At 45.1% G+C, this 13,692-nt stretch overlaps 5 protein-coding genes across 7 annotated transcripts; 4 read left to right on the top strand and 1 right to left on the bottom strand.

Annotated features, from left to right (window-relative positions):
• Nucleotides 1-2,612: 2,612 nt before the first annotated feature.
• On the top strand, nucleotides 2,613-3,649 carry LOC108042408. The gene has a single exon (XM_017120666.1). It carries the CDS (start codon nucleotides 2,754-2,756, stop codon nucleotides 3,315-3,317), a length of 564 nt encoding a protein of 187 aa, XP_016976155.1. The 5' UTR covers nucleotides 2,613-2,753; the 3' UTR covers nucleotides 3,318-3,649.
• Nucleotides 3,650-3,667: 18 nt separating this feature from the next.
• On the top strand, nucleotides 3,668-5,320 carry LOC108042407 (SH3 domain-containing protein Dlish). The gene is made up of 3 exons (XM_017120664.1): nucleotides 3,668-3,758; nucleotides 3,971-4,094; nucleotides 4,152-5,320. Exons 1-3 carry the CDS (start codon nucleotides 3,713-3,715, stop codon nucleotides 5,044-5,046), a joined length of 1,065 nt encoding a protein of 354 aa, XP_016976153.1. The 5' UTR covers nucleotides 3,668-3,712; the 3' UTR covers nucleotides 5,047-5,320.
• LOC108042403 lies at nucleotides 5,201-6,900 on the bottom strand. Its single transcript, XM_017120659.2, has 3 exons — nucleotides 5,878-6,900; nucleotides 5,683-5,819; nucleotides 5,201-5,620 (listed from the first exon to the last, which is right to left on the bottom strand). Exons 1-3 carry the CDS (start codon nucleotides 6,898-6,900, stop codon nucleotides 5,560-5,562), a joined length of 1,221 nt encoding a protein of 406 aa, XP_016976148.1. The 3' UTR covers nucleotides 5,201-5,559.
• Nucleotides 6,901-7,023: 123 nt separating this feature from the next.
• LOC108042406 (ataxin-10) lies at nucleotides 7,024-8,780 on the top strand. The gene is made up of 3 exons (XM_017120663.1): nucleotides 7,024-7,105; nucleotides 7,161-8,241; nucleotides 8,300-8,780. Exons 1-3 carry the CDS (start codon nucleotides 7,094-7,096, stop codon nucleotides 8,464-8,466), a joined length of 1,260 nt encoding a protein of 419 aa, XP_016976152.1. The 5' UTR covers nucleotides 7,024-7,093; the 3' UTR covers nucleotides 8,467-8,780.
• A 125-nt stretch (nucleotides 8,781-8,905) lies between these two features.
• Nucleotides 8,906-13,456, top strand: LOC108042404. Of its 3 annotated transcripts, none has more exons than XM_017120662.2 (6): nucleotides 8,906-9,394; nucleotides 11,154-11,434; nucleotides 11,955-12,629; nucleotides 12,690-12,767; nucleotides 12,837-13,071; nucleotides 13,131-13,456. In XM_017120662.2, exons 2-6 carry the CDS (start codon nucleotides 11,254-11,256, stop codon nucleotides 13,282-13,284), a joined length of 1,323 nt encoding a protein of 440 aa, XP_016976151.1. In that variant the 5' UTR covers nucleotides 8,906-9,394; nucleotides 11,154-11,253; the 3' UTR covers nucleotides 13,285-13,456. The 3 variants fall into 3 exon arrangements, with proteins under 3 accessions (XP_016976151.1, XP_016976149.1, XP_016976150.1); XM_017120660.2 differs by having other exon boundaries at nucleotides 12,816-13,071; XM_017120661.2 differs by having other exon boundaries at nucleotides 8,906-9,476; nucleotides 12,816-13,071.
• Nucleotides 13,457-13,692: the final 236 nt, after the last annotated feature.

Raw genomic sequence — 13,692 nt, 5'->3', positions numbered from 1 at the left:
CCTACTCCCCTTTGGTCACGCCCCCGCGCGTTAATTAAATATCGCACATACGCAGCGTTAACACCTCCATTGGACTTTCAGTTGGCAGGGCTTTTGGCTTCGGCTTTGGCTTCGGTCGCATTTCATGGCTTAATACCTCGATTCGCTGCGGAATGCTCGCCCTAATGTAATGTATGCACGTCCTTGAACGCACACTTAGAGCACCACCTCCGCCACCCACGCTGCCACATCCTTCAGAGCAGCTCTTTTATTGCATCCTGCAGTGAGAAAAAAAACAAAAGGTTTGGCCTATTTTTCAAATTTAAGCAAAATAAAAGGGAAGGTATTATTCGGAAAGTTTTTTGAAATATTGTGTATCTTTCAAGTACTATAATAAAAATACAAAATTTTAATTTTATCATATTTTCTTCTTTTTCTGGTAGCTTATAAGATTGGGTGATAATGCGTGGAATTTAAGCTACATATATTGCGTTATGATAAATTTATACTTAGTTCTTATAGCAAAATCTTAAATGCCTTTTCACAAGATTTTAAGTTTGAAATGCAAAAGGATAGAACAATTTGTTTGAAAGGTATAGGTTTGTTTTCCGTGTAGGTTTCCGTTTCCACGACCACATACGTGCCATTTGACAATGTTGCAGGCGAGCGGCGGATAATGAAATCCGCATTTGATGCTTGGGCACGAACGGAAAAGGGATTTGGGACTTTTATGGACTTGTAGGACAGGTCTTATTGCGCATTTTGTGGTCCCCAAGTCAAAGTAAGCGATAGGGTTAACTTTTTCCACCAGCAACTTTCACTTATTCGTTATTTGACCAGGCCAAGTGCTTGAGTTAAATGGTATATATGCATTTCTACACTTTTATAATAATCCCCCTTTTAAATCTGTATACATTTTGGATATTTGCCAATGGCTGAACAGTTTTAGCCAAATCGAAATACGTGCATAGCCTTATTTTGAGCAAAAATATGGTTTATTTCTCTATCATCTGCCGCCGCTGCAGTTTTCCTGCCATCTTTTGCCCCCTTTTATTGTTTTGCTTTCCACCAAAAATTTTTTTATCTCGCTAAATGCATTACACAATGTTTGAAATGGAAATGGTGTGATGAAATGGCAAATTCTTTCCCTGATTGAAAGTAGAATTTTATGAAGAGGAAAACTACACGGTTTTTGGGGTTTCACGTTCTGAATATTGGTCTTACATTGATTTATTCTCAAATTAAGCGTGATAGACATTTGTTACTCATTTGTCAATAATGAAATGCTTGGAGGAATTTAAATTAAAGAACGTTTTTAAGATTGGAAAGCTTTCTTTTAGAGAAAGGATTCTGTGAACTCAAAATACAAATTCTGATTAAACATATAAAAAACAAATGAGGCATCAATAATCATCTGCTGTTTACAATTTGGAAACACCATTTACACATATTCATGAAATAAATCATCAAGGTCATGGTGTTTGTATTTCACCACTTTTGTTGCAATAACAGGGGTGCGATTTTTTCAAGGTCGTTTCCAGCAATAATTTATGCAGGGGCGACTGTTGCAGATACATTTATATGGGCTTCCGGGAATACATGTTATTTAAATATGCGTGACAACCGAAAATAGCTGACCCACAAAGCCAGTGAGCTACTTTTTCCGGCTTAAGCTGCCACTCTGCCCCATTTTCCACCTCATTCCTCTTAATTTGGCCCGCTGTCTAGTCTCATTTTTTGGCCATCAGAGGTCCGAGCAACAATTACCAGCAGACACAACAGCCATGATGAGTGGGCAGCTGGTTCACCCACTTGAATCGCCCACCCCTCCACCTCCTGCCCCGCCCACTGCCCACCCCTTTTTGTGAATGGCATCGGAGGATTCAAGGACTGCGCAGAATCCTCTCTATCGATTAACTCACAAGGCAGACAGTTCTCTCAGGAAAAACTTGGGATAGGGCATGGGGATGGGTGTTTGGGTGGCTTTCTTGGATGGGGCTTTTCGGATGGGGATGTGATGCGGATGTGAAATCAACTGCGTAGTAGTCAAAAGTCAAGTTGAGGGGGACGTTTTGGGGGTGTGGCACCTGCTGCTGTTTTTAGAGGGATAATGTTTGAGATGCTTAATGCGCAATTTAGTTAGGGGTATGTGGGATATGCCGAAGTGTAGGTCAGTTTGCACACTTTCTCTCTCTGAACCCATCCTCTCTGGCCGCCTCACTTTCCACCCTTTTTTACCCTTTCCATCGGCTCTTCTCTCGCTGAATTATAATCGAAAATTGCATGCGAAAGTTTTATCCTTGGCACCAAAATAGTGCATTGCCCCCCACTTTTTCAAAGCTGTCAAAGAACGCAAGTAAGGCACGCTATAGAAGGGAAATCGAATTAAAATTTACAGAAGTATTTAACTAATATATAACATTTATACAATAATTCTCTAATAAAACGTTAATGACTGTTTTAGATTTTTTAGATTTTTTTACCTTTAAAAACGTTAATGTTTTTTTCCTGAAGTAGATTTTGTTTCAAATTTAAAAGGAGGACAAAATTCTTTATAATTTAAGAAGTAAGTTTAAAATACATTATTTTGAATTTGAACACCTGAGTAGACTTTGAATCTGTAGCATTGACAATCTGGTTGAGATTACATTCAACACTTTTATAAGTAACTCCTTGGAAAACCAACTCATAAGCCATAGAGTCAACTCAAATTTGTCGTTGGTCCGCCGGGACTAATATACTGATACGAATATATCCTTTTGAAATCGGCTGAAATGGTGATTGTGCAGGGAATGTTCGAGATCTCGGAGCTGGTGGCGAGCTGCGTTGGATGCGTGGGTCTCTACATGGCCGGCTGCAATGCCCTGCCCATGCAGTATGTCCCTGATCTTCCGGCGGCTGTGTTCGTCCTGTCGGCGGTGTTTCTGATACACCATCTGAGGGTGGTGAACTTGCCACCGCTGCAGGAGCTGTGGCGCCTGCTACTGGAGCTGGTGGCCTTCTACCTGTGCACCCAGGTCCTCGTGGTGATCGTGTGGCAGCAGTTCCACACCCTGATGAATATGCTGCGCGATGCAGCACTTGACACTCGAATGGCCATGAATCTCTTGGAACGCCACCCCAAGGTATATATGTTTATGCGCCAGGATGTCTGCTACTTTGGGAAGCTCTTCGTGTCCTTGCTGGGCGCCTACAAAGCGGTATCGGTCACTCACGCCCTGGATTATGCTTTTCCACGTCGCCGGGCTTATAGATACTACGAAGATCAAGACGCATTCGAGAACTTCGCTGACAGTTGCGGCCCCTCCACCACAGGAGTGCCCTCCAAAGTGGATTAATCTGCAAGTCACCATTTTATGCTTCAACCAACACACTAATCCACACGGGACAAGGTGAACGGCAGTCCGGGTGCAGTGCACCCAAATCGAAGGCCGGATTCAAGAGCAGTTCACGCTTTCCAACATATTTGCATGCTTGAAAGAGCAGAAGCAGCACGTACACAAAATACATAACTTAGTTTTGAAGTTTGGCGCTTCATTCGACCGTCGATTAACGGTTGCCCGTTAATCGAGAGAGATAGATAAATCGCCTGTGTTCCATCTCTAGCAGAAGAGAAGATCGCGAAGAAACATTAAAATCGGAAACGAACAATAAAGAAATTAAATAATTAGCCGTAATTTGGCTGTTTTTCGGTTTAAGGGAGTCTAGATAAAGAGAGGCGTGGGGAAAAGAGATGGCCTTTCTTTGCCCCGTGCGCATGCGGCGCGATAAAAAGAAAGGTAAATTATTTCAAAGCGGAAGCAGCACAGAAAACGAAAGACTTCAATCACGAACTTGATGTTGACTGCACTGAGAAAGAGAAAAGTGTTAAATGGCTTATTTTTGTTCCATTGCTTTCGGTTTTATTAAACAGAAATTTAAACAGAAAGATCATGCAAATACAAATAAAAATTTAAAACAATTAAATTTAATTATAAACATTTTATTTCAGCCACGAGTGCCAGCATAGAAAGGGATTTACCAGTTGTGGGTGGATTAGGCATGGGCCGCATAACAGGTTCCTCCAGCATCGAAACCTTAGTGCGAGTTGGCATCGAAAAGGAACACGGTCTAAGGTATGTTTATACCAGTATTTCCCTTGATATATAGCTTTAATACAAATCCCATTCCAGCCCGGACTCCAAGATGGTTGTGCTGCATGACTTCACTCCCTGCGTGGATGATGAACTGGAGGTAAAGCGCGGCCAGCTGGTTAATATCTTGTACAGAGAAAACGACTGGGTCTATGTGATTGGCCAGGACTCGCGACAAGAGGGCTTTATACCCTTTTCCTACTGTGCCCCCTGCAACACCCAGTTGGCGGACTTGGCTGTCAAAAAGAAATTACCGAGGGAGCAGTGTCCAGAGCAGCCGATTGAGGAGAATCTACCACTCCTGGGCACGGAAAACAAACTGGATGTGCTCTGCGATGAGACCCTAAATCCAGGGTCTGCCAAGAGCATGGAGAATATTCTGCTGGTGGAACCAGAGTGTACTCCTTTCGTTAAAGAACCTTCCGGGCGCTGCATCGTTTTATACACCTTTATAGCACGAGATGAGAACGATTTGTCTGTGGAACGGGGCGAATTTGTGACTGTGCTGAATCGCGAGGATCCCGACTGGTTTTGGATCATGCGGAGCGATGGCCAGGAGGGATTCGTGCCGGCCAGCTTTATCTATCCTGCAGACAGCGTGCGAGTCCTGCAGCAGCAGAAAGCCACTCTTAACGCCATGGAGACCATTCTGCAGCAGGGCCAACAAGGTCAGCAGACCCAACAACAGCAGCAGCAGCTGGGACTGGGAACGGATGATCTGCGCTACCATGGCACGGAGTTGGTGATGCTATATGATTACAAGGCCCAGGCTCCAGACGATCTATACCTTTCCGTTCGGCGAGGAGATTGGATTTACGCCGATCTGAACAATCAGACTGTTGATGGCTGGCTTTGGGCTTACGCACCCAAAACCCGTAAGTACGGATTTATTCCGAAGGCCTACGCCAGACCGCCTGCCATGACAAGTCTCTGAGAGTTTGATTCACTCTTATCATCATCATACTTATTACGTTGATTAACATACGCATACTATTTATAAGTCATCGAGCCCTTGTAAGATTCCATTCCAATGAGCGACACCCTGTGCCTTAGATGTACAATATCATTATATCATTCAATGACTTTCATTGGGTAATAAATTGTGCCTTAGATTTATTTGTATGTGAGCTTGCATAACACTTCGTATACACTTAATCTAATTATTTCATCCTTAACTGTAGGTTGCCCATAAACGAATATCAAAAATATCTACTAATGTATTACATTCAGTACCATCTTGGGCAGCACTTGCTAGCATCTAGGTCTAGATATGAATACTAAAGCACTGACGGGGCGAGCCCCTTGATATGCACTTGGTTTGGATTATTGGATTGGATATGGATGCGTTCCACGAGCGGTGCGGGTGCGTAGGGTTATGCTCAGCATAATGTTGTACGCACACGCACATCCAACTGGTTTTGGGTTTCCACCATGGACTGGTGGAGGTCTACTTTAGGCCCAGACTGTCGTTGGCCGAGGAGCAGTGCGAGCAATTGAGGTCCAAGTTTCTAAGTGAAATTTTTTGAATATTAATAAATTAAAGAACTTTTAACATAAATATTAAACCCACTTCATAGCCTCCCTGAGCTGCTCCTTCTCGTTCATCTCCTCGCGCAACTTCTGCTGCAAACTGAGTATGAGATCGTTTTTGTTTTGAATCTGCAGCTTCAGATGAACAATAGTCTCTTCCTGAGCCTCGAAAATGGCCTAAAAAAAAGAAAAATCATAAGCAATGCATATACATTCGATAAAAACCTTTTATTACCCGACACTCCTCCATGGACTCGGAGTACGAGGGCGGCTCGTCCAGGCAAAAGAACTCTCGCACCAGCTTGCACTTGCGCAGCTCTTCCTTGGCCATCACTGAGTTGACAAAGATCTGCAGGCCCTGCACTCGATTGTCAAGAAAGACGGCGTTGAAGTTGTCCCCGAAAAGCTTCTTTCGCGGCAGCATGAGCGTGAGGTTGGGAAAAGTCTGCTTCAGCTTCCCATTTAGCCGCACAAAGTCGGTGTATCGTCGCATTACCAGCCAGCAGTCATTTGTCTCCGGATTCTCGACACGCAGCTTGTAGACAGTGAAGCGCGCCCGCTCTTCCATCACCTCGTAGCCGATGATAGGCACTCGAAGCACGGCATTCGGATCCACGGGAGGAACCACCGATCCCGAGGAGAGTGTCATCTGGCTGGCGAACATGGAGTTGGAGCCCGTGTGGCGGGAGCTGGTTTGGCTATAGCCTAGGCTGCACTCGCTCATGCGGCGGGGAGCCCTAGTGCTGGTTTCCAGGTCTATGGGGTGTCCTCCTGCCTGGTGGCCATAGGAAGACTGGGTCAAGTCCCGATGGGAACGGGCGCCACCAAGCATTTCACTTCTGTTGATGGGGCTTCTGGAGGGTTGTTCGTAGCTGTGCGAGCTGATCCTTTGCAGACACACTTCCGACTTGGCGTTGGCCACTGTCAATGGAGCACCCGAGTTGCTGGTCAGGACTACGCTGACATCACCCTCCGATTTGCTGCGCAACAGGCTGTTGTTTTGGTTCTTTCGCCCTTGTGGCAGGTCGGGATTCGAGTGACACTTGCGACCGAGCAGCTTCCTCTGCTGGAACAGCTTCTGTTTGTTCAGCCCGCTGCTAGAGTTCCCAGTTTTGAGAAGAGTCTTCTTCGGTGACGTTGTTGCTGTGCTGGCCTTCTTGAAAAGCGTTGCTGACGAAGTTCTTGCAGGTGCCAAGTGGTTGTTGTTATTGCCGTAGCTACTGCCGTTCTCTCTTTTCCGAAGCGCCCGCAGTGACATTGCTTTGTTTCGCAGCCTTTTATTTGCTACATCACTTTTTAAATTAACAAAAAGAAATAGCTCTTTTGTTGTTTTCCTTTGCAATGTGACCGCATTCGCGGAAGAGAAATTCTGACCTGATTGCTGCAGTGTTGCGAAGCGTTGCATTTGCCAATCGATAACACATGGCGGCAAACAGCTGTGTCTATCGAAAATGGAGCATGTGGTAAATATTATTGTTATTTCCTGAAAAATATATTTAATTTGCTGATTTGCTTTAGACTAACGAAACCAGTGAGCTTATACAAAAGCTCGTGAGTCTGAATACGACCGAAAATGAAGATGAAATCACGGCTATACTCAAAAACCTGCGTCTTTTGCTTACAAAAGGCAGTGAAAATCAAGAGACATTAGCCAGAAATGTGGAGTTTTCCAGTTTTCTGGATGCGGTAGCTTTTAATCCACTGATGCGCACAGAGCATCGGATTATACACAATCTATCACTCCAGGTGCTTGCAAATAGTGTCGTTAATAATGAGACCACCCAAACTATCACCTGGAATCAACATGGCTTGAAGATCTCGGAACAAGCCTACGCTTCTCCCTTGGGCAGCTCTAATAATGTGCTCCTTATGATCATGTACAACATATATCTCAGTGGTCGGGGCCTCATCAGCGATCTGGTGGCGCTCCAGACTTGCTTGAGATTATGGCAATCTCTAAACGAGGCCCAGTGCACCTACAACTTCGAGTATCTGCACTTCTTTCTAGAGCACTTTATCGTGCAGAATGGCCGTGCCTGCGTGGCTAGTTACCAGAAACTGGAGACTGAAGATCGGGTCGCCTTCCTGGACTATGTGGCTCACTATCTCAGGGAAAATAGCCCCAATTGCGAGGTGGCCCTGTTCCTGCTACAACACTTTGCCAAAGAATTCCGTCTGAAATCCGATTGCCTTCTACGGGAAACTCTCAAACTCAAACATGAGCTCCATCCCCGTGAAGTCCACACTTTACTGCGCATCATTGCCAGCGCTAGTGGCTCCGAGAAGTACGCCAACGTATACTCCACGGACCAATCGCTGTTCATCAACGTTAGCAGCCTGCTGAGATGCGTGGTGTCTGCGGGCAAGGAAGCGGATGGAGGCGGACTGGATAAACCCATGACAAAACTGGAGGAGGTGGCCCTTACCTCGAACATTGATGCGGGATACGAGAAAAAGGTATCCTACGAACTGAAGACGCTACTCGTTCGATGCTCGGCCAATCTTCTGTACGACAACACGGCCAACAAGGGTTACTGCCTGGACACACAACTACTGCCCACTCTCCTGGAATGCACCACGATGGATGCCCGGAATCCATGTAAGAATCACGATTGTCTTTGGAAAAAAATCACTACATTATACCATTCTTCCCTTAGTGATGCGGGAGTGGAGCATCCTGGCCATCCGCAACGCCTGCATCAACTGTCCAGAGGCACAACAGGTAATTGCTGGACTCACAATGCAGGGATCGGCCCCCAACGACATCCTCACCGAACTCAACCTGGACATGGGAGCACTCCGTATCTCGGACAGGCAGAAATAGATCACACATCCATAAACAGCATTCATCTACCCACACGGACATGGCAAGCGAGCCACGACCACTGGCTGGCCAACAAGTGGTTAGATGTTCCTCTCAACACGTCATGCTCCGCCCAGTCGTTGCCCCCTTTTTGAGGCCTTACGATGCGCTAATGGTATGCCAACAGATAGCCAACGGCATTCATAAACGCGATGTCAACGTTTAATGGCAGAGCGGGGAACGTGGCGGACCGCTAGCGTGGCTAGCGAAGATATAAAAATAGCTGCCCATGTACCATGCTCTGTGTACCATTAAAAAAGAGATGCCTAAATCCATCTAAATTCTAAATTTGTGCGCACACTGCCGCAGCAGCAGAAACGAAGAAGCATCGGCGGAGTAGAGTTCATGTTTATGGCGCAATTAAGCAACGATGACGTCTGCCCGAGTAATTCCTTCGACGACTTGCTGCAGGTGGCAGCTCCGCCCTGCCCAAACCCCCATTCCCCATCCAATCCCGCTCCCAGCGGCGTATGTAGAACGATTTTATGTTTATGCTGGCTAACAATGGCTGCCTTTGTTTTTAGCTCGCCGCGCTCCCCACAAGAAAAGCGAAGGAAAAGGCAGCGAACGACAACCACTGGTGGCTAGTAGCCAGTCAGTCTGTGCTCTGCCTTGGCCAGCAGCAGACGGAACCGTGCCGCCGCGATCCCATCCGAGAACCCCAGTATCGCGCTCTTTTATTTCGAATTTTAGTTCGCTTCGCGGCAGCTTAGCCATTTATTTCGGTTGTTATCGTTGGTCCGTTTCGGATTTTAGTTGGTAGATTAAACACATTTTATTTTAGACGAGCCGGGCAGCTCATTAAAACCAAACCAAACACATCGTTCGTAAACAATCAGCTTGGGCCAGGCCAGCCAAAGATCTCCGTTGCATCGCTGCAGCTTTAATGGTAAAACACCGAGCGGATCGCTCTTATATAACGATAAATCAGGATACCCAACGGGCGTTAGCACTGCCTGACAGTTTATGAGGTAGGCTGCCGAGGAGACGGCGCGGATTCTGATTCTGATGCTGATCCAAATCCGCTGGCATTGGCATTATTTATGCGGGGCATTAATTAAATACACATTTCTCAAAATTCGCTTCTTTTACGCCGGGGGCGGAATTCGAGGTGTTGCGACGGGCTGAATAATACGGCACATACCAAAAATACAATGGCCGTCGGCAAGTAAAACAAAGGCTGAAACACAAAACAAATAAATAAATAGGCGGGCGAACATTTCGCGATTTATTTTGCTGTGCGTTTTTTCAAAATATATAAAAATTTCGCCTGTCAAAAGTGTCAATATATTCGCGCCCAAAAAGCGACAATTAATGATTCTGCTGCCTCCAAACGTTTTGTCAGTCAGGAATCTGTTAAAAATCTAAAAATAATGCAAACAGTTTGCTGTAATTTGTGCGTGGCTACAAAGCGACTAAAAAAGAAAATATAAATTCGAAAAAACGTATTCAAAGGAAAGTGGCACATGCGATATAACTTCTTCTTTCCGCCTAATGACGCACTTCATGACGCAAGTGCAGCATCTCCCCCAACTCCCGATGTTGCAAATGCAGCTGCAACTGCAAGATCTATTCCCGGAATAGATCGCGGAAGCGGAGAACCAGAATCTGACGCCGTTGAGGGGGAATTTCTCCTAGCTGTCTCTGGGTTTTCCCCTGAAAAAGATTCAAGATGACATTTCTGGTAGCCCAATTATTGTCTCGAAACAAAGAGGGAGAAACGAACATAACATAAATTTGGTCGGCATCCACAAGGCAGGCAGTACTAACTATGTATATGGCACTTGTGCACGCACACCCCTCCCCCCACCCAAACCTGATCCCCACCTGCCACTCCACCCACTTATTTGAACGCCCACTCGGAAGAGGCGCACCTAATTCTCGCAAACATTTCAGTGAAGAGCCAAAATAATTTTGAAACGGAATTCGCATTTTGTCATTTATTTTGCTCGCCTGAATGTGTCCACTAATTTGCTTAATTTCTGTCACAGATCAAGACGAAAAACCGTTTTCGAATGGGAATTTCTGGTCCTCGTGGCAACATTAAAATACATAAATAAAATAAAACGGATTCTCCAAAACTACATAATTAATGGGCACGTTCTCGCGGATTTACGTGAGGCAAACATACAGTCTAGGTGGAAATAATAGTTGAGTTTTCAAAAGAAATATATTGGTTTTCAAAAATGAACAAATTTCTAATGATTCAGATATTATTTGAAACGTCTAAGCAAATTAAAATTAAAAAATAATATTCTTAAATTATAATGAAAAACTTTCAAATTGAAAACAAATACATAAATATTAAAAACGTTTTGAATAGTTTAAAAAACTTTGCTTTTTAAAACATTTTTCTAATACTTATTTTTATTTGTTATTTTCTTTCACTTACAATATCTTTTATCGTCCGTTTCTAAATCCCCATCCGCACTATTGTTGTTTTGACTGCCGCAGGTTGTCTAGTATAAAAATAAAATATTGTTTAAATTAGAGAGGTCTGGGTTGGAATGGGACGGGGTGTAGGCCCAGCGAAACACCTGCCGAATGATGAAAACGGCGTCCACCAAATGTCCCACATATGTGCGATATGTCCGCATGACTTCATTTGCCTGGGGAACGATAATAAATGGGTTACCTTCCTCCCCCAGGAACGCGCGTTGTTCCATGTGCGTGTGGATTGCCCCTTGCCATCGTCCAGAGAGCCCTAGGAGGGGAGGAGTGTGACCCGGAACCATAACAGGCGCCAGAATGAAGCGCGAGGTGTCCACGTCGACCATCGGCCGGGATGAGGCCCGCCGTCCCCTGATGGAAGCCTATATGTTCCAGCGACGCGTCCTGCTCGGATGCAGTCTGCTCATGGTGGTGTCCCTGGTGATCTGGATAGTGGCCATCTCGACCGATCACTGGATCATCATCTCCGGCGGAAAAGGTAAGAAGTTTTTGATTTATTATGTTAGAGCTTGAGGGATCTATAATCCTTTTTAGACACTATTCAGAATTTTTAAATATGTATACATTACGTATACGTATTTTATCGCCGAAACTATAGAATACTATAAATCTTTTATTTAGAACTTTGTGTTTTGGCAGTCTTCGTAGAACGTAAAAATATATTTTAATCTTTTGGTGACAGACCAAAAGATTGTAAAAAATATATGTTGACGTTCTGAGAAGAATGCCAGAACAAAATCCACAAAATTCTCGAAGTGAGTGCAATATCTATACAAAATAGATGTGTGAATTTCATTATCCACACAGATTATTTTAAAATTATTAGTAATATGTACATACCATACATAAAAATAATAATTCAAGATTAAATGGCTAGATTGAAAGAACACATTAGTAATATTATAACAATAATACAATATTTACTAACTTAGCTTAGCCTTAAGTCGTAGTGATAAAATGAAAAGTATTAAACTAAATCCTTTTTTCTACGTTTGCAGGCATTTTTATCCCGGAGTCGAGGCGGTTCTTCATGTCCTCGCACTCGGGATTGTGGCGCCACTGCCGGAACACCATCGTGCCGAATGCCATGAGCAATGCCCAGGTGGTGCGCAACTTCAGCTCCATGTCCTACACCTCGCAGACGAACATCAACGAGGCCAAGCGGAATCTCTCGCACAGGGACTTCATCAAGGAGTTCGCCCAGGAGCCGCTGGATACGTCGGAAAACTTCACGGAGTCCGCCCGTCGGCACATGTTTGCCCATTGGGCGCGTGGCGAGGCGGAGGAGTTTCAAACGCTGCGCAATGCCTTTCGCAGCCTGGTGATGAACACGGAGGAGAACCAGCGGCAGATCAACGCCACGGACATCAAGCCGATACCCATCGATCCGCTGGACGTTAAGGGCATCATTGCGAGAAAGACCTTCGGCTCGGCGCTGCAGCGGGTTAAGTACAACAACACCTGGTCGTACTACGTGATCCCCGAGGTGGCCCAGTTGGCACTCTTTAGTAACTGGACGGATTACCCGCTGGTTGTGCGTCTGCTGGGCACCTACATCCGGGACATAAACATTCCCGCCTACGTGCTAAACGACGAGCGGGTGATCTTGATCCTGGTGCCACCACTGCCGCCCAAGAAGGGTCAGCCCGCCTTCTACAGCTATATCCCGAACCGTGAGTGGGAAATCAGACACGACCCAGTTCCTTGATTGAGTACTAAATCCAATTTTCCAGAGCGCTGCAAGTACATCGACATGTTTCCCAACTCCAATGCCCTGCGAAACGAGCCCGGATTCGATGATGAACTATTGGGTAGGTACTTAGAGTTCCGCCTTGAAGGCAACGGTTCCTAATTGGCAGTCGCTTGGTACTCCCTTTCAGACTACATCCGGACGCAGGCATCCTTTGCCTGCATAACACTCTTCGTGATGAGCCTCGGAGCTGTGTTCTCCTTCTACACGTTCATGAATCCGCGCTACATGTTCAAGCGGCTGGCAGGTGGCATTCACCTGGTGGCCGCCTCCACGGCGCTGGTGGTGCTCCAGGTGCTCTTCAACTCCATTGACTACACCAAGGATCATCTGTTCTACGCATATCCTGACGGGGCTGAACTAAGGTGAGTTGAAACTTTGGATATAATATAATTTGTCATCACTAATTTCCCCTCTTTTTTAGATATGGATATGGCGTCTTCTTGGCCTGGTTCACCTTTGTGGACAATATTTTGTGCGGTGTTATGTTCCTGTGGTACTCTGGCAAGAAAAAGGGCGCCAAGGCGCCCAATGACGAGCTGGCGATGGCGGATGAACCCACCATAATGGGCAGATAGCATGGAATGCCCTCCTGCACCCAAAGACCAAAGCAACCGGCACACTTGCCGTAGTTGCTTTTCATTTCAATTTCGTTATTTGTTGTTTTCATAATGGCTGTATTTAAATTGTTTCGCTTTATAGCAATAAGAATCTCAAAGCAATAAAGGAATTGATTTCAGTCAATAGTAACGGTTTTAGTTTTAAATTCAGATAACATAATTAAATCGGAAAATCGATTGCGGCTATCGAGCATGAGTCTGGCGGGTCGATCACGGATGTTGCAGGAGGGATTATCTCCCTGGACACAACATTCCCATATTGACAAGCTTTTAAAAAGCAAAACATAAAATATTAAAAGAGGAAGAAAAATAAAAGAGGATAGAAAGAATATAGATAGTTTATAACCCCTTTGGAATTTTTTTGTG

The sequence above is a fragment of the Drosophila rhopaloa genome, unplaced genomic scaffold (assembly GCF_018152115.1).
Source record: "Drosophila rhopaloa isolate 14029-0021.01 unplaced genomic scaffold, ASM1815211v1 contig_115, whole genome shotgun sequence".
NCBI lineage: Eukaryota > Metazoa > Arthropoda > Insecta > Diptera > Drosophilidae > Drosophila > Drosophila rhopaloa.
The sequence above is the reverse complement of the archived record's forward strand: the minus strand, read 5'-3'. Positions and strand labels throughout refer to the sequence as shown.

Coding starts and splice junctions, on each gene's coding strand:
- LOC108042408 (XM_017120666.1), top strand. CDS start 2,754: ATGGTGATTGTGCAGGGAATGTTCGAGATCTCGGAGCTGGTGGCGAGC.
- LOC108042403 (XM_017120659.2), bottom strand. CDS start 6,900: ATGTCACTGCGGGCGCTTCGGAAAAGAGAGAACGGCAGTAGCTACGGC. Junction 5,820..5,877: donor AGTCCATGGAGGAGTGTCGG/GTAATAAAAGGT, acceptor TCTTTTTTTTAG/GCCATTTTCGAGGCTCAGGA. Junction 5,621..5,682: donor CAGCTCAGGGAGGCTATGAA/GTGGGTTTAATA, acceptor AATTTCACTTAG/AAACTTGGACCTCAATTGCT.
- LOC108042404 (XM_017120660.2), top strand. CDS start 11,254: ATGAAGCGCGAGGTGTCCACGTCGACCATCGGCCGGGATGAGGCCCGC. Junction 12,768..12,815: donor ATTCGATGATGAACTATTGG/GTAGGTACTTAG, acceptor CCTAATTGGCAG/TCGCTTGGTACTCCCTTTCA. Junction 13,072..13,130: donor CCTGACGGGGCTGAACTAAG/GTGAGTTGAAAC, acceptor CCTCTTTTTTAG/ATATGGATATGGCGTCTTCT.
- LOC108042407 (XM_017120664.1), top strand. CDS start 3,713: ATGGCCTTTCTTTGCCCCGTGCGCATGCGGCGCGATAAAAAGAAAG. Junction 3,759..3,970: donor GCGGCGCGATAAAAAGAAAG/GTAAATTATTTC, acceptor ATTTTATTTCAG/CCACGAGTGCCAGCATAGAA. Junction 4,095..4,151: donor GAAAAGGAACACGGTCTAAG/GTATGTTTATAC, acceptor ATCCCATTCCAG/CCCGGACTCCAAGATGGTTG.
- LOC108042406 (XM_017120663.1), top strand. Junction 8,242..8,299: donor GATGGATGCCCGGAATCCAT/GTAAGAATCACG, acceptor TTCTTCCCTTAG/TGATGCGGGAGTGGAGCATC.